At 36.1% G+C, this 20,029-nt stretch overlaps 1 protein-coding gene and 1 pseudogene across 1 annotated transcript; one reads left to right on the top strand and one right to left on the bottom strand.

Annotated features, from left to right (window-relative positions):
- The first annotated feature begins 164 nt into the window (after positions 1 to 164).
- Positions 165 to 14,971, top strand: LOC146735221 (arylsulfatase B-like; annotated as a pseudogene).
- Positions 14,972 to 19,243: 4,272 nt separating this feature from the next.
- Positions 19,244 to 19,663, bottom strand: LOC146735220 (uncharacterized). Its single transcript, XM_085507391.1, has one exon. It carries the CDS (start codon positions 19,661 to 19,663, stop codon positions 19,244 to 19,246), a length of 420 nt encoding a protein of 139 aa, XP_085363517.1.
- Between the last annotated feature and the right edge of the window lie 366 nt (positions 19,664 to 20,029).

Below are 20,029 nucleotides of genomic sequence, written 5' to 3'. Positions count from 1 at the left end.
TCTGATCTATGTAAGTTGTAATCATTTTAATCCCGTTTATCTAACGGATCACACATTATCAATAATCTCAATGAAGTCTTGCAAGTTGCGTTAAGAGGTTATGCAAAACACTGAGATTATGTAAATTACCAAATGTCTGTTCGTCACCCAAATAAAATTTCAAAATGGAGGCGGATGTATATAGCGACGACGAGGAGTTCATGGATGTTTTCATGGATTTTGACGGCAATGAGAGTGATTTTAGTGAAGATCAAAACCATGTTAAGGGAAATAAGCTAGACGAGCCAGGAGGTCGGGGAATTTACTATTTTTGGAAGCCTACTTACGAAAGAGAGACAAGGTTTGGCAGTGGCGGCAATGAATGTCAACATTCATGAGTATATCAGAAATTTATCAGAAGTTTGATCACCTTATTGCTACACCAACATCATAATAGTAGATGTTAATTCCAGTATTTAACCACTTGCTATCTAGACTAGTCCAAAATATTACAATGCATGGCATTTCAAACAACCCTGAAATGAAGCCACACTACATTTGCTCTGAACAGTGCAGACATTTTCAAATCGCTCGTTATAAACAAAACTATTTTCGTGATCTGTCTATTTTGGGACACTGAACATATTCGACTTTCTAACATAATTTCACGACTGTCCAGCCAACTTTCTTGACTTTCTTACCATCTTTTACAGCAGCCCAAGCAGCCTTTTTTCCTTGCCAGCAAACTTTTTCATCTTTCCAACCAACTTTCACAACTGTTGAACCAAATTTGTCTACGTTCCAACCAACTTTCCCAACTATTTATTTAACTTTTGCGCTGTATTTGCCTTGCAACCAGCCATTTTAACCTTTAAGCTTTTTGATTTACTAATCAAAACTTCTTTGATTTTCAAACCAACTTTCACAACTGACAAACTTTCTATCACAATTTTTTGACCTTTCAACCAACTTTCTTGACTTTTAAACTAACTTTTCCACCTTGCCAACCAACTTTTCCGACTTTTCATACATTTCAATCCAACTTGTTCGTCTTGACATTCTAACCAACTTTCCACGACTTCCAAAACCAGTCAACTTTCTTACTTTCCAGCAAATTTTCAACTTTACAACAAATTTTTACGACTGCCCAACCAATGTTCATGGCTTTTCAGCCAAAGTTTTCACCTTTCTCATTTAACGTTTTTGGCTTGCCAACAAACTTTTTTGTATTTCAATCAAACTTTCAAGACTGTCAGTCAACTTTACAACCAACTTTTCATCCAACTTCTACAACATTCCAACCAACTTTCCCGACTTTTCAGCTAAAGTTTTCGCTTTTCCAACCAACTTTCTGAAATTCCATTCAACCTTCACTTTAAAACCAACTTCCACCACCAAGCCAACTTTCATGGTTGTCCAACCAACTTCCAACAATCTTTTATGCCTATCCAATCAACATTTTCGCTTTGCCAACCTACAGTTTTGACTCTCCAACCAAATTTAATGTTTTCAACCACATTTTCATCTGTCCAACCAACTTTCTATAATGTGTACCATTTTCCAACCAACTTTATGGACTTTGCACCTGGATTTTGCAACCTCCTTTTTGACTACCTAACAATTTTCTCAACTTTCAATCCAATGTTAATGCATTTTCATCCAACTTTCAAAACTTCCCAACCACCTTGTTATATTGCTTTGATATTCGACTTCGAATTTGGAACCAACTTTTGATACAACTTTCCCCACTTCAAACCAACTTGTTGTCCGTGCCAATCAAATTTACAACTAACTTTCATGAATGTCCAACCAAGCTTTTTGACTTTTCAGCCTGTAATAGTATTCTTTTAGTTTTGAATAATGGCGTAATTAGTGATCTACATTTATATAGATGACTCATCAACTAAAAGGTTTGGAGGTTATTTCCAGGGATGTTAGTTCTGTGAACTAAGGTCGCCTCAATGTAATGTTTAAGCAACATGATGAATGGTCTATGACCCTAGAGTTATATATTGTTTTCGCTCCATATTGTTGTTGTGGGGAAAGTTGTTTAAACTTAAACTTAAACTTTAAGAATTAAGCTACAGTTCATGTTATCAGAAAGTCTGGGGCATCATTCCTCTGCCATGCTATAAAAACTTTGCTACGTCTTTTAACATTGACTGCCATGCAGCACAATTTCATCATTCTTGCGCAGATTATTCCTGGTAGGCAGAAGATTGCATTGTCTCGTTTCCAGTTCCAGTTCCAGACATGTTGGTTCCTTGCACACCAGATGAACACAAGCAAAAGCTTGTGTCCGCCATACTGCAAGGAAAAGATAATTTTAGACATACTAGACATACATGAATTGTGGAATTGTACGCCTAGTGCGAAGCAAGCTTATACATATATATCTCGGGTAAAAATTTAAAAAAAAAACATGCCCAATGTCATGTTCCATTAGCAATTTACCAGCAGTATCCGAGGACTTGCCACTGTTCTTTATCACACATTGTTACAAATAGTTATGGCTAAAGGAATCAACATACACACGGCATCATACCTTGTTGGTGGACACTCAGCTGTATTATTCAGGTCATTCTGGATAGTTCTGTGAATCCACCACCTACTCCAGGAAAGTATAACTAGCCACAGTTACCATGATGGAATGGCAAAAGTTGCAGAAAAAAGAACCGAAGATTGGTATACTGAGAGTAGGGCCAAGCACCAAAAGCGGATGTACGAATACATGAGAACCCTTGTGTCGGAATTTAACTCAGGCAGTAGGATCAGTTATGTTTCAAGGATGGGATTCTGCACCATAGAAAGGTGAAGTTCAATACAAATTGTTTTTTAGAAAATAAGATTAAGAGTTGTGATTAAGACTTACTAGCCACAAGTGACTGCACCTTGGTAAACATACAAACAGCCCAATCTATGTTATTATGTATGGATTATCTCATTCATGATGCTATCATACTAGTAATGACTGACCATTTTACCCAATATGCGGTAGTGATTCCGTCTGCAAAACGTTCTATAAAAATTTCTTATTATGGGATTTCTGCTTGACTTCACTCGGACAACTTCAAATCAGAGGTCACACAGATACCATGCGAGGTAACAGGAATATGAAAGTCTCTTTCCCAGCATTCCAGTTGAATCCCGTGAACGGGTTTAATCAGACTATATTTTTTATGATAGCTATGATTCTAAAGCGAAATAAATGGAAAGGAACATGCATGGTACATACATATGAAATACATACAGTTCAAATGAAAGTACACGATATCCTCTTACCTTCTCATGTACGACAGACATCCCCAATTGCCAATTGATGTAAAACATGGTGTTGAATCCTGATGGTGAGGACGATGATGATAATACTAAGTTACATACTACACCTATTAGTGAGGCCAATCAGATAACGTCTGTTAAGTCCAAGGAAAGTATTCTTCTTCTACTTTTATCTGTCATTTTTACGCGTATATACCATACTACCCACCTAAGCCATATTTGTATAAAAATACGCTTCTTCGCCCATATTTGTATTGAAAATACTCTCCATCGCCCATATTTGCTCTTAGTTCATTTACTGTGTATCATGCATACAGTAATGTTAATAAGTGTGCTTCTAACAGTCCCAGTGCTTTCTCTGTCTGCATTTGCTCGTTGTGACAGTCAACCGAACATTGTTTTCATTTTTGCTGATGACTATGGATGAATCTCAATAGCTTAGCTGCGGACGGGATCAGGTAAGAAAACTACTATGTTGTGCAGCCGTGTGTACACCGTCAAGAGAGCAGCTATTGACAGGACGATATGCGGTGAGTTTGTATAGAATAAAACGCGACATGTACCTACAATCAGTTACATTTTCCCCCAAGTTCAATTCTGAGTAAAATTTAAGATTTACATCCAACCAAAACTCAACACGGAATTCAAACTGGCAATCACAGCAAGCACCTTGCCAATGCAGGCAGAAATACAACACGCCACGACTCTCTGATTGTACTGAAAAGAACAGTTCGCAATAACTTGTAGTGAACACCGCTTACGATGACTAGATGGTGATGGTATTGCACAGGCAAAAGCTCGGACATTACAAACAACGTATAAAGCCATGTATTCATGGTTCGTTATTTTCTCACCCTGTTACAATTATCCCCGGCAACACTCGAGTAATTAATTTGTTATAAAACGCAGAACTATTCGCATACTAGTTTACAACACATTTCACATCGCTTCCAGTTGTACTTTATACTTAGTTGTTCCTCCATCATGTGTGAATGACAACTTGGTCATGTATCATATAGTAAATAATAATGTGTCATGTAATCAGTATGTTTACGAGGGGAAAATTTTCCAGTAATACTGTCTTTTAAAACATCAGTGCTTCTCTTTACTATGCGTCATCACGAACCGCATGTGGCCCAGGAAAAAAAAGATGATCCGGCCCAGGTTTGGACGTTCCAGATAACGTGTGAATACATTCGTTGTGAATTTAATATATTAAATTATACCATATTTTGATATCTATTCACCATATTGTGATATCCATTCACCATATTGTGATATCCATTCACCATACTGTGATTTCCATTCACCATATTGTGATATCCATTCACCATAATGTTATATCCATTCACCATATTGTGATATCCATCCACCATAATGTGATATCCATCCACCATTCTGTGATTTCCATTCACCATACTGTGATATCCATTCACCATATTGTTATTTCCATTCACCATACTGTGATATACATTCACCATACTGTGATATCCATTCACCATATTGTGATATTCATTCACCATACTGTGATATCCATTCACCATAATGTTATATCCATTCACCATATTTTGATATCTATTCACCATATTGTGATATCCATTCACCATATTCTGATATCCATTCACCTTACTGTGATATCCATTCACCATATTGTGATATCCATTCACCATACTGTGATATCCATCAACCATATTGTGATATCAATTCACCATATTGTGATATCCATTCATCACACTGTTATATCCATTCACCATATTGAGATATCTGTTCACCATATTGTGATATACATTCACCTTACTGTGATATCCATTCACCATAGTGTTATTTCCATTCACCTTACTGTGATATCCATCAACCATATTGTGATATCAATTCACCATATTGTGATATCCATCCACCATATTGTGATATTCATTCACTATACTGTGATATCCATCCACCATATTGTGATATCCATTCACCATATTGTGATATCCATTCACCATCCTGTGATATCCACTCACCATACTGTGATATCCAGTTATCATTTTGTTATATCCATTCACAATATTGTGATATCCATTCACCATACTGTGATATCCATTCACCATATTGTGATATTCATTCACCATACTGTGCTATCCATTCACCATATTGTTATTTCCATTCACCTTACTGTGATATCCATCAACCATATTGTGAAATCCACTAGCCATATTGTGATATTCATTCACCGTATTGTGATATCAATTCACCATATTGTGATATCCATCCACCATATTGTGATATCAATTCACCATATTGTGATATCCATCCACCATATTGTGATATCAATTCACCATATTGTGATATCCATCCACCATATTGTGATATCCATTCACCATACTGTGATATCCATTCATCACACTGTTATATCCATTCATCATATTGAGACATCTATTCACCATATTGTGATATACATTCACCATATTGTTATATCCATTCACAATATTGTTATACCCATTCACCATACTGTGATATCCATCCACCATATTGTGATATCAATTCACCATATTGTGATATCCATCCACCATATTGTGATATCCACCCATCATATTGTGATATTCATTCACCATATTGTGATATCCATCCACTATATTGTGATATCTATTCACCATATTGTGATATACATTCACCATACCGTGATTTTTATTCACCATATTGAGATATCTATTCACCATATTGTGATATACATTCACCATACCGTGATTTCCATTCACCATATGGTGATATCCATTCACCATACTGTGATATCCATTCACCATACTGTGATATCCATCCACCATATTGTGATATCCACCCATCATATTTTGATATTCATTCACCATACTGTGATATCCATCCACCATATTGTGATATCTATTCACCATATTGTGATATACATTCACCATACCGTGATTTCCATTCACCATATTGAGATATCTATTCACCATATTGTGATATACATTCACCATACCGTGATTTCCATTCACCATATGGTGATATCCATTCACCATACTGTGATATCCATTCACCATACTGTGATATCCATTCACCATATTGTGATATCCATTCACCATATTGTGATATCCATTCACCATACAGTAATATCCAGTCACCATACTGTGACATCCATTCACCATACTGTGACATCCATTCACCATATTGTGATATACATTCACCATATTGTTATTTCCATTCCCCTTACTGTGATATCCATTCACCATATTGTGAAATCCACTAGCCATATTGTGATATCCATTCACCGTATTGTGATATTCATTCACCGTACTGTGATATCCATTCACCATAATGTGATATACATTCACCACATTGTGATATCCATTCACCACACTGATATCCATTCACCATATTGTGATACCCATTCACCATATTGTGATATCCATCCACCATATTGTGATATCCATCCACCATATTGTGATATCCATTCACCATACTGTTAAACCCATTCACCATACTGTTATATCTATTCACCATATTGTGATATATATTCACCATATTGTGACTTACATTCACAATATTGTGATATCCATTCATCTTACTGTGATTTCCATTCACCATATTGTGATATCCATTCACCATACTGTTATATCCATTCACCATATTGAGATATCTATTCACCATATTGTGATATACATTCACCATACTGTGATATCCATTCACCATATTGTGATATCCATTCACCATATTGTGATATCCATTCACCATACTGTTATATCCATTCACCATATTGAGATATCTATTCACTATACTGTGAAATACATTCACCATACTGTGATATCTATTCACCATACTGTGATATACATTCACCATACTGTGATATCCATTCACCATATTGTAAAAGTACTTACAAAATAAACGCTGCTCGGACCGATAAATATGATATATAGTAGATAATATTTGGTAATCGTAGGTAAGTATGTATTAAAAATAGGTAGACGTTTCGAGCAATGGCTCTTTATCAATAGCATAGAAGTAAATGTTTATAAACGTACAGCTGGAAGATAAGAACGTAAGAACACGCACATAAACTATAAAATAGAATATCCACTCGCCATATTATGATATCCATTCCCATACTGTTATATCGATTCACCATATTGTAATATACATTCACCATATTGTTAAATCCATTCACCATATTGTGATATCCATTCACCGTATTGTTGTAACCATTCATCCAAAAAAAATCAAGCGTTTTTGACATTCAAAAGTGTGTTTTTCAGATATAATGAGTCTGTGGTTAAATACGATAAGTATGTTAGAAAATGGTCACAGATAACATCAATGTCACTTGTATGATGTAGACCCTAGGTTGTTTTGACAGAGACAATATGACCCAGAACAATACGGTGAGTGAACATCACGGTATGGTGAATGAACGTCATGACATGATGAATGGACTTTTTTCATTTTTGCGTTCGGATAATTTTGCGTTTCAACAAGGGGAACAATTGAACGACAACTCATTGATATCAAACTAGGATTGCTGAGTGTTGACATGACAACAATGCGTGTAGTTTATATAGTTCATATAAATTGGAGTGTGCATAGACAGTGGTTATTAAAACACTTTGCAAATACCCTCAGTTCATTTACTGTGTATCATGCATACAGTAATGTCAATAAGTGTGCTTCTAACAGTCCTAGTGCTTTCTCTGTCTGCATTTGCTCGTTGTGACAGTCAACCGAACATTGTTTTCATTTTTGCTGATGACTATGGATGGAATGACATTGGTTACCACAACCCTATTTTCCAAACACCGAACCTCAATAGCTTAGCTGCGGACGGGATCAAGTTGGAAAACTACTATGTTGCACCGGTGTGTACACCGTCAAGAGGACAGCTATTGACAGGACGATATGCGGTGAGTTTGTATAGAATAAAACGCGACATGTACCTACAAACAGTTACATTTACCCCCAGGACAATTCTGAGTAGAATTTAAGATCCAACCAATACTCATATATTACAATGTGAAACACGGAATTCAAACTGCCAATCACAGCAAGCGCCTTGCCAATGCAGGCAGAAATACAACACGCCACGACTCTCTGATTGTACTGGAAAGAACAGTTCGCAATAACTTGTAGTGAACACCGCCTACGATGACTAGATGGTGATGGTATTGCGTAAGCAGATGCTCGGACATTACAAACAACATATAAAGCTATGTACTGATGGTTCGTAATTTTGTCACTCACTTACAATTGTCCTCGGCAACACTTGAGTAATTAATTTGTTGTAAAACGCAGAACTATTCTCATACTAGTTTACAACACATTTCACGCTTGCAGTTGTACTTTATATTAGTTGTTCCTCATTCAGGTGTGAATGACAACTTGGTCATGTATCATATGGTAAATACTAATGTGTCATGTAATCAGTCTGCTTACAGGGGTAAATTTTCCAGCAATACAGGTCTTTTAAAATACCATGCGTATCTTTACTAGGCGTCAGAACAAACCGGCCGCTTGCGGCCCTGGAAAAAAAGACGATCCGGCCCTGGTTTGGACGTTCCAAATAACTTGTGAATACATTCGCTGTGCATTTAATATATTAACCTTCATTGCACGACAAACCATAAATGTGCGTTCGAACACAGATTGTATTAGATATATATTATGTCTGCGGCCCACACAGGTTCACGTGCACAGGCGGCGGCCAGTAAATGAACAAACTTCTGCTGCACTGTGTCAATGCAAACACGGCATTAGCCCTGCAAAAGACGAAATATATATTGTCAACAAGATAGTCATTTTACAAACCCATTGTTTGCTTCAGTATTTCAGTTTCACTGTATTTACAATCGATGAAAAGTAAAATACATTAATTCGGCATGGTGCAGTAACATATTGGTTTACGGTTATTTGAACATATTGTTTCAGTTATGATTCCCTTAAATGTTAACAAAATAAAAACAAATGAAACAAGGTCAATAAGTTTCTGAACCTGAAATATCATAGACTTTTTTTTATTCGAATCCACAGATGCGGTATGGGTTGGTACACAGAAATATAAGGCCAGCTCAACAAATGTGTCTACCACTCGATGAAGTAACATTACCTGAGAAAATGAAGCAAGCAGGTTACGCAACTCATATGGTCGGGAAATGGCACCAGGGATTCTACACACCAGCATGCATTCCCACACAACGTGGATTCGATAGTTTTTTCGGTAAGTATATATTTTAGCATAATCAGGAAATACGAAGAACATTTTAATCTGATTGTAAAATACATAATAAAGTAGCAGAATAAAGTGCCTTTGTCAAGACGTACATGTGTTGAAAGCACATACTTACTCTTTTATTATTAGGAATTTACATTTGTACTGAAGATTATTTCACTCATTCTGCCAGTGGTGGATTTGATTTGAAAAGAGGTGAGACTGATGTATCCCAAACTACCAAGGAAATTATTCTGCATTTATATTTACTCAAGAGGCTCAAAAGATAATTATGGAACATGATGACGACGATGACGGAGTGAGTAATACAGCCGTGTTTATGTATTTATGAAGCACAATGTAGTACTTATTCTACTCTGTCGACTGCACAATCTCATCGATTCAGAGCTCTTCGACGGTTTTCATCGTTAAATCGATCTTTAAATTGGCGCACTACTCTAACACCAGTGTGTTAAATCATTTTGTTTGTTTATGTGACACACTATTTGACAGTCTGGGTCTGTATATGTTTGTTTAATTTTTGTTTAATGTATTGATTTTTTTCAGCCATTGTTTTTGTACTTGGCTTACCAGTCAGTACACGCTAAGTATGCAAGTGTTCCACAGCAATACTCGGATCTCTACAATGGCATAATAGAAGATGAACGTCGGCGTACATTGGCTGGAATGGTAACCTGTATGGATGAAGGTATTGGGAATATTACCAAAACATTAAAAGATTCTGGAATCTGGGATAACACTATTTTAATATTTTCAAATGGTAAGTAATTAAATTGATTGTCCCGCGATTCCCTATATTTCGTTGGTGGTATTGAGGAAGTAGATTATATTTTAAATAACGTATATGTGTATTTGATGATTAAAGCGACAATAGCTGTGATATTGAACCATTTTTTGTTTCAATATAACAAAATCTTACCGAAATATTGTTTTAGACACAATTCCATGGGAGAAGTGGCCAATTACTAGTAACATTCGTTGCAAAAACCGAGACTTGAGTAGTCGCTATTGGCCAAATAAAGGGGACCGTAGAAAATTATGACGCACGGCGCACACTATTATGAGAAATGACACATAGAATCATAATTAAGCTAATATTCAAAGATTAGGGCACACTAAACCATTGAGTACTATTATGAAATGGAGGATGGAAAGTAAAATTATGATTAGAAAAGTTGGAGTACCGGGGTTTTCTATTTTTACCAATTTTAGGTAATAGATTTTTTTCCCTTCAAAATTTGCATGGTAATCCACACATTTTTACAGATATAATATATAATTCCAACTATTTATATTTAATTTGCGAATTGTTGCTCATTGAATTTGTATACCAAAATAATAATAATCAAAATAATCATATTAAACATTTCCATCATTTTTTTAAATGGTAAACAACTGACAAATATATAGTCAAATTAGTAAAAAAAGATATATTAATGTTAAGTGTTTTGATTGAAGTGAGTACATCCTGCTCAACTTATGGAACATGACATATATTATTCCAAGTCATATGGTCTGTGTAAAAAAAATGAGGTCTACATCAGACAAGTGACATGAATGTTATCTGTGATCATTTTCTAACAGCGTTATCGTATTTAACCACAGGCCCACTATATTTACCAAACAAACTTGAAGGCTAAGTATATAAAGTATAGGGCTACCATTTTTGAAGTTAATCGTGTTATTATTAGTTATATTTTGTAAAGGACGCCATATTGATGAACTTGATTTTCTCAGCCAAATGACAGCCAACCAATCCCGTTATACATATGACTTTGCACCATTACCCAACGTATGGTTATGCTACCTCAATTTTATATGAAAACACTTGTGTGGATGCATTGAAAACTATCCATGTTGAAGTATGCAACACCATTTAACACGAGAAAAACACACTAGATCATCAGATCTAACCAGTCCGATGATCGATTTTATATAACTTGCAAATAAAATGATGTTTTTCGTGAAATATGCTTTGGCAAATTTAAGTACACGAATTTGCCATTTAATTCTTTAATTCCAGACAATGGTGGATTGCCAGCCCATGGTGGTAACAATTGGCCTCTTCGGGGTGAGAAGAAATCGTTATATGAAGGTGTTGTTCGGGGTTTGGCATTTGTACATAGTCCAGATTTCTCTGAAGACATGAAAGGCACTGTCAACACAGAACTGATGCACATGGATGGATGGATTTGACCAATGGGAATCTATCAGGTATTTTACATTCGTGCAGCTTTTCTGATAGAAGCGCTAATGAACCAAAACTTACATATATTGTATACTGGCTTATTAAAATATTATTCTCTTTTTGACCATAGTCCTCTGACATGTGCTACCAATAGAGCTAATACGACACAGTTTCCAAGTTATGTGTTTTATACTGTTAATGGAATCAACTCTTACGCCATTCACAGACATTACCATTCTCTAAAACGTTTCAAATAAGACGTCAAGGTTTACTTGTATTGTACGCTGGATCATTAAAATGCGACTTATTTTGACAATAGATGCACATCTGCCATTTGCGAAGTGCACGCGCCACTAATAGAACAAATACGGTATATGTTAGTGTTAACCGATTGAAATAATTAGAACTTAATGATTTCATACGATTAAAAGTAGGTTCTAACTGAGTATGTATTGTAAGTCAATAGACCCAGGGTACGTTAGCTAGTACATGTGAGTTTATGTATACCAGCTGGTGTTCATTGATACTTGAGAACCCACTATCAGTTGGTGAGAGTGACAGTTAATTAGTGTTATGGTTAGTGTGTGCGAACTTCAGTTAAATCTACAGGGAAAGTAAGAACTAGGTCAAAGCCAATTATGTGGTAACGAGTATAATTAGCAGAGATTTAATATTTGAAGATTAGCCGTAGTATATCATAGATAATTTGTGATTTTTATTAGGAACTTTTGGCCGTTGCTTAATCGCTTCCAGAATTACTGTGTTTGAATTAAGTTTCCTATACAGAGTGCCATAGCTTTCTTTATAGCTATGCGGGTAACCCTGGAGACCAAATGGAAGATGAAGATGAAATCACTTATTACAAGCAAGTTAATGGCTACTTAGTACTAATTAGGTCAGAAATTAATTAGAATAGCTTAATAAGCAATTGAAGTGATTAATATTAATTAGTCGCGAAATTAATAAGTTAACTAATTAGACATATGATAATAGTGTATTGACGTAGGTTTCTTTATTTTTTAGTTTTATTGTTATTGATAATCACACACATTTATCCAGATTTTCAAAGTTATAAGGCAATTTTCCCACTTTTTTAGAAACAATGGGCTGAGCTGTGTTTCACTCCATATAGGGATCGGGGAATTTTAGAATCATTAATACCTGTCGAAAAGTACACCGTCATTATCAGATGATGGACTCCTTGACCTATGGGGTGCGTCCAAGGGTGGAGTTACCCCCAGTAAAGATACTAGCTGAGCTTGCATGTTTGAATTAGTCAGCAGATAGTTCCCAGAGTGTCGACAGTGTTTTGGGACAGCTCTGTGGGGAGCAGTTGCATTCCTGCTTAAACCAGGAGTTAGCTGGGATGTGGTTCTCATATTCAGAGAGCTTATGAGAAGAGGAACTCAGAGAACTGTGTTTTCGGGAAATCGGTCCGGAATCAACATTTCCAGCTGTATTTCAAGATTTCCTATGCAACGGGAGTGGGTGAATCTCACCCTGAACTTTTGGTGACTCTGTGGTGATATCAGTTCTCATCCATCAAAGAACCGCTGACTGGTGACATCTGATGGCAGCTGTAACTAAGCTAATATAGGCACAGTAATTCTCAACTTTCTACTTTCAAACTGTCTGCTGAATAACACTCGTACTGTGAGTTTTGATTGGTATTCAAGTTGTGTCCCACTGTACAGAGAACTATTTCTGAATTATGACGATTGATTATGACTATTGTTCAGAATTTCTACGAATGAACTTTTGAAAACATTGTTGTTGAACAGCGCTCTCAACGCTGTGTCTGAATAATTTGCGGACACACCCAGGCCACGCCCGTTGTTGTTGAACAGCGCCCTCTACGCTGTACCTTGATAATCACCGGACACACCCAGGCCACGCCCGATTTCGTCGTGCAGCGCCCCCAACGGTGGATTTTGTCTCAGGAACTGCACACAGAAGCTGACTGTGAGTGAACTGTGACCTGATGTGAACATCGATGCTGAACTGTTGACGTATTCATGTGTTTGTTACTTATGCACACTTGTGTTTTTTGATTGATTAATGGTTATTGTTCATTTATTGTTGATAACATTGGCTTTGTTAGGGACAAATTAGCTGATTTGATTATTCATTGAGGGACCGATTACCAAATTTAAACTCAAACTCTAATTAGCTAAGGTTAGGTTTTCTTTCTTTCTTTGATATATTTTCAGGATATCTTATCTCACATATTTATATGCATATGCTAATTATTGTACCTTTGTTTATTTTACTGAAGTAGATTGCATTAAAGATTGTGGAGTTAAAGTGCTTGTGTGTGCCGCCTGGTTTTGTTGCCCCTGCTTCCGGTCTTGGTGACTATATCGATGAACCACATGTATCTTTCCTGTGCCGAACCCCAAAATTTATCTTTCCCGTACACATTTGTCCCACTGAATCAATGATCTGTGAGGCTTTGTGAGCGGTGTGTTACATTATAATAACGTAGAATAATCCAGTGGCGGATCGAGAGGGGGGCCAGGGGGCCATGCCCCCCCCAAACGCATGACGATTTGTATTATCTGGATTACGCATAGCTTCTCTGCGATTTACGCTCCGTATATCTTAAGCGTAGCTTGGACCCCCCAATACATTTTGCTGGATCCGCCACTGGAATAATCTGTGTATTAATTTATTGAAATCAACCCCTCACCCTAAATGGTGATGTACTCAAATGTTGAGGGTTATACTATTTATACAGCGTTTATCGTGCTATACCTCAACCTCAGAGGTTTCAAATAAGCACAGTCTATATCAAGATTGTTGGGAAAACAATTGGTTCCCTTCTACTTGTATTTTAATATTTTATGATTAATTGTTATATATTACACAGTACGGGCGCAGCATCGCCTAGAAAGGCAATATTCCTCAACATAGACCCGTTACAACCACCACCGCAAAACATGGATCCTTTGCCTGACGAATGGACTGAAGAATATGATACATTAATCATGGTCGCCATCTGAGTTGGGGAATGGAAATTATTGACATTATTCCCACTTGCACCAATTGTAGCTATTTTAAAAATTACAATGAGTTGTGTTCATTTGTTTTCAGGCGTCGGAATATGGACACCTGAACCTGAATCTGGACAGGAACCAGTTAATCCTTCCGGTAGTCCTGGTAAATCTGTGTGGTTGTTTAACATCGCAGAGGACTCCAACGCGTCTGCTCCGCCAACTTATCCTGATGATGACCCAGATGCTATTCCTCCCCCTACCGGAGTTTGGATTCCATGGGTGATTGAGTCAGACTCCTCAAGTGAATCTGAAGAAAAATGATCTCCTGGACCCAGTTGCGATATTAATTTGACAATTTAATTTAAATCAAATCATTTAATTTGGTATAGTCTGATTTCAATATAAATTCCTAATCCGGCTTCGCTAATTCAGTGTCAAGACATCATTTAACTGGATTTACTTTCTGTCTTCTGTCGCCAATAAATTAATAATAATATTCCAATAAATTAGATATGTCGTAATTAAAACCCGTATCGTTCCAGTGTCATTTGTGATTTGACCAATTTGCTTATGAAAGACTCTTGTTGTGAAAAGCTCTCTCAAAAAAGGTCGCTTTGTGTTTAGAAACGTGCTTGCACGGGGTAGATTACAGGGTATGACCAGACACTGGATTGCTCAAGAGCATTGTTCCGATTATGAATCTGTTTTACATAAAAATAATTTAAGTATGATATATATACACACACACTGGATAACACTGCATAGTATATCCTTGTCTGCATCCGACATTATTACATTTTTTTAGATACTTGAATGTACAATATTCCCTAGTCAGGAACCAACCCCACAAACTGCCAAAAAATGATTCTGTGGTGTGTTATTCCTAATTTGCCAATACTCAATAGATATAATTTCAAATTAGGTTATTAGGGAAAATGGTAAATCTAGTCAGAACGCATCAGGTACAATCCTTTACACGTGTAAAGATTTCGCAATATACGGACCATGCACGCCTGTACCTTTTGATTTTGGAGTTATATAAGATTTTTTTGGGTCAAGATGTCAACTACGAGAGACGAAAATCTTGAATTGAATAATTATGTAACATAAATATACCACATTGTTTAGTCACATGGTATAAACAACTTTCTGGGTATAATTAACCCTCTGAGTCACAGGGATGCTGTATAAAATTCGGGGAAAATAGATAAATACATTAAAATGTGGAAAATGCTGGGTTGAAAAAGTATCAAAGGGTTTAACATGGTTTGGTACAGAGGGTATTCGCATGACATTTAACAGCGCCCGGCATTGAAAGTTGTTCTACCGCTCAGAATGATATTCCCAAATAAACAATTACTCCACATACAAACAATATCATCGAATTTGCAGATGAAAATAATCAAAACCCACGAAATAACCCTATCTTTGACAAGTGATCACGACGAATTGCAAAAGAACATTGTCAAATACTGGGTGAAGTCCAGACTGTTGAGAATGAGAGAATGTTTAGTCAGACTTTATGCACTCTCACGTCCTCTAAAATTCCCTTTATATTCATTGTAGCTCATGATAATAGGGTCAGAATCCACATTTTGTCTTTGAGTGTCTGAATGTTTAAACATCGCAGTTGTGTATAGAATAATAAGCACAATACACTGAATATGTTAGTAAATAGACAGGTTACGGTTCATACCTTTAAGAGCACAGTATTGGAATAGATGATCTTTCACTTAGATATGTATTCTCTCAATATATAATTACACGCATTGAGGGGAGGAGACTTAGGTTCACACTTTTGATAATAGAAAGCGAGAAAGTTCAGACTACATGTACACATAGAGGACGTACGACCTTGAAAATGACCCTTAAATTCATTGTCACTCGTCATTTATTTTTCTACTATTCGGAGAAAAAACTAAAAACACAAATTGAAGCCATCCATATTTGGCGTGTATACGCATTTGTGCATGAAAGCTCATCAGCGTGAATATATATATATAGCGTAACTATTGTCTATTTAGAATCTATATTTAAAAACAAAATGATGGATGATAACAGACATTTTGGGCGAAATATATTGGCTAAAAACAAAAACAATCAAGTCATCATATGTACACACAAAAATAATATAATTAATGTTCATGTGCCCCTAATAATACATCTACTGTATTAATCTCAATGATCCTTATAGAAGAACATAACATTAATTGTATACAAGTTCCTAAATAATAGAACAGTATTAAATATAAGCAGAATAAAATACTAGCCAGATTTGAAAACAGGGAACTACACTATGATTGCACTTGCTAGTTACACCAAAATTGAACTTGGTTGACATTTCATAGTGATAGACAAGGTTCGCAAATTTGAAGGTGATCAGAATAAATGTGTGTGAGGTATTGTAATCACTTCTTCTTCTTTTAGTTCATAGCTTCAAGAGGCCGTTGGTGCACCCATGACCAGACGCACCTCCTCCAGCCCTTTCTGTCATCAGCAAGATGGTAAAGCTGCTCTCCATTCTGTTCATTCTTTGATGTCATCTTCCCATTCTCTTCTTGGCCGTCCTCTGTTTCTGCATCATTTAACCTTCCCTTGCATAATACGTTAATACTGTTTTTCCTTGATTGGTGTCCAAAAAATTGTTTCAATTAGATGCCCTATTTTTTGTCCTTCTTTCAGCTGATCTTTTAGCTTCATCCATACCTCTTCGTTCCGAATTTGTTGTCGCCATGTGATACCAAGGAGTCTATAACATTTCATTTAGAATGTATTTATTTTCTTCGTTATTTTCGTTGTCATAGTCCAGCTTTCGCATCAGTAGAGCATCACAGACGTTACTACTGCTAATGAAATCATATTTAAAAGAATGGAGGTGATGAACGGATGTCAACAAATTACGCGAATTACTTAAAAGTTGTAAATTTGAAAATAAAATCCGAAGCTTTTAGGAAAAGCCTGAAAAACTACTTGTGTCAGTGATAGACATTGCAGGTGAGTACATAGCATCATAACGCACCAAAGCTGGTATACAAATCAAGATCAAAATGCCAATTTTATGATAGTCATTCTATAATTGCAAATTTCGTGGATGTTTTAAGCATAATGAATAAACTCACAGTACAATTTACGATAACCAATCCGCAAGATGGCGCTGGTTATTATAACATGTATATGTAAAGCAAGTTAAGAAATTAATCCCAAACCAGATTTTTTGGGATGCTTGCGTTTAAAGAAGCAACGTAATATGAACGAACTGATATCAAGTGCTAAATTACAAAATTGTCTCTTCAAAACAGACAGTGGTGTTTACTGAGGGGTGGGAGGAGTTCCTGTGGCGAGACTTCCCAGCTTTGATAGGTAAATTTTAATGAATAGAATATTTAGATATGAAAATTCAATGTGAAATCTTTCAAAAGTTATGTAAGTTTATCTTTATTGCGTTGCGCGTCCGGATAAACCGGAAATGTTTTATCGTTCATAGTAGAAATGGACAACATTACATGTAACGTTACGAGCAGTATATGCTTACATTTACGTTCTCATCGAATGAATTGAAATCTTTTCCAAGTAATAAATTTTCGTTCGTTCGAATTAGACCCATTTCATTACTATATTCAACAATTTAGTTTGAAATGTATACAATGTCCATTCGTTTGCATTATAACTGAAAATAGGAAGAGCAGGAAAAAACAAGTCAGCGCCAGCAACACACATGAACGGGAGAAAACGTTGTGTAGAAAAGATAATTTCAATCATTTAAAATTAATCGTCACATTTGACGTGAACTTGAATATGCATGCAATAGTATGTTTATTCAGTACTGAAGTATTCTTGAAAACAGATAAAAATAAAGAACAATATCATTTCATGTAAATAGGAAAATGTTCGAAGAATGTAGTTCTCGGTTAAACTAGATTCGATCTACCTTTTGAAATTGTTAATGTAAACGATAGTATTGTCACTAAAAAGTGACTACCGTGCTTACGCATAACATTGTCTGAATAAAAATATAAATAATATAATCATTCCGTTGTTGTTCACAGTGTTGTTGTCTTAGTTGTCTCGTTAATCAATAATGTTTTGACGAATGAAGATTTTCGAACTTGCTGCCGAGTATATAATGTCATATAATAAACGTGTAAACCACGCATGCTCAGAAGGAGAAGAGATATCGACCTTGCGAAAAATGATTACAAATTCGATAGCTAAAAAGCAAATTAATGTTACAGTAATGTCATTATGATTGTTAATAATAGTAACTGTGAACGTAAAACGCAACCCAACTAGCAGTATTACAATAATGCTTGCAGTTATAGTTATTTTGTCCAAATAATGCTGGTTGAGTTAATTTTTCGTTTACAGTGATTCGTTGAACTAAGTAGTCAGTTTTAAGTATTTTAGCACCTACGCTACCAAATTGGCAAGTATAATAAAGATAATATGTATATTGTCTGAAATGAAAGCAAATTAATTCTAAATTACGGTCATAATCGTTCAGTTTGAATTTTGACATCGGTGACTGAATCAACAGCCAATCAAATACGTTTCCTGCCACAAGCACAGGAGACAGCAACGTTAGTCTGAACTGCATTATACTGGTATACACCGTTGATACACACTTCCGTATACACTCTGCATAACACGTTCGCATTTCCATTTTGGATGTTGATAACTTGGACACAAATCTGAGATGCATTGGTCACAATCATAGCACTGAACGTCCAGCATAGTTGGAGGGTATCGCAGTGTGTTGGTGTTTTGTAAGTGATAGAATGGGCAAGTAGACCGTATTGATAACGGAGCTCCATTGCTGTAAGTCAGTGGACATGAGCTATCGTCTGGTGCAGCGTTCGCGCTGCTCGTTGCAATGAAACCAATTCCGTTCGGGGAATAATTGCTCAGCTTTTGGCGAAGTTCGGCATCAGTTGGGTCTTGACAGGCAGGTGTTGCCAGGATAAAATTCAGCACTACAAACGTCGCACCAAATGCCGGAGTAGAGAAAAACAACATTTATGTTGACAAGGTATCAAAGAAAGTGGTCTGTATGTTGTAAAGTTGCATCACCTAATATGATCACTTAGCATCTTATTAGCATAGTATGAGTAGAATGTGTAATCTAATCGGTGTTGAGACATATACATTCTTCTTATACCATCTGGCATTTCAGTTCCTCGTTTTCCAGATTGTAACATGTAATATTTTAAATACATAGTAGTCAAATTAATTTATTAAAATGTAACTAACCACCAACCAGATGTTCGACTTCAAATTATTCACGCGTTAATTGTTGTCTTCAGCGTTTAAATGAAATGTGATATGTTTATTTGAATGAAAGTACAACATAATATATCATTGTTTTAATTTTTCAGATGAAAT

This window comes from Saccoglossus kowalevskii, chromosome 13 (assembly GCF_978046115.1).
Source record: "Saccoglossus kowalevskii chromosome 13, keSacKowa6.1, whole genome shotgun sequence".
In the NCBI taxonomy this organism is placed as follows: domain Eukaryota; kingdom Metazoa; phylum Hemichordata; class Enteropneusta; family Harrimaniidae; genus Saccoglossus; species Saccoglossus kowalevskii.
Note: the sequence above shows the minus strand (reverse complement) of the source record. Positions and strands in the feature narration are given on the sequence as shown.

Excerpts from the sequence above, each read along its gene's own strand:
- LOC146735220 (XM_085507391.1), bottom strand. The coding sequence starts at position 19,663 with ATGTTGTTTTTCTCTACTCCGGCATTTGGTGCGACGTTTGTAGTGCTG.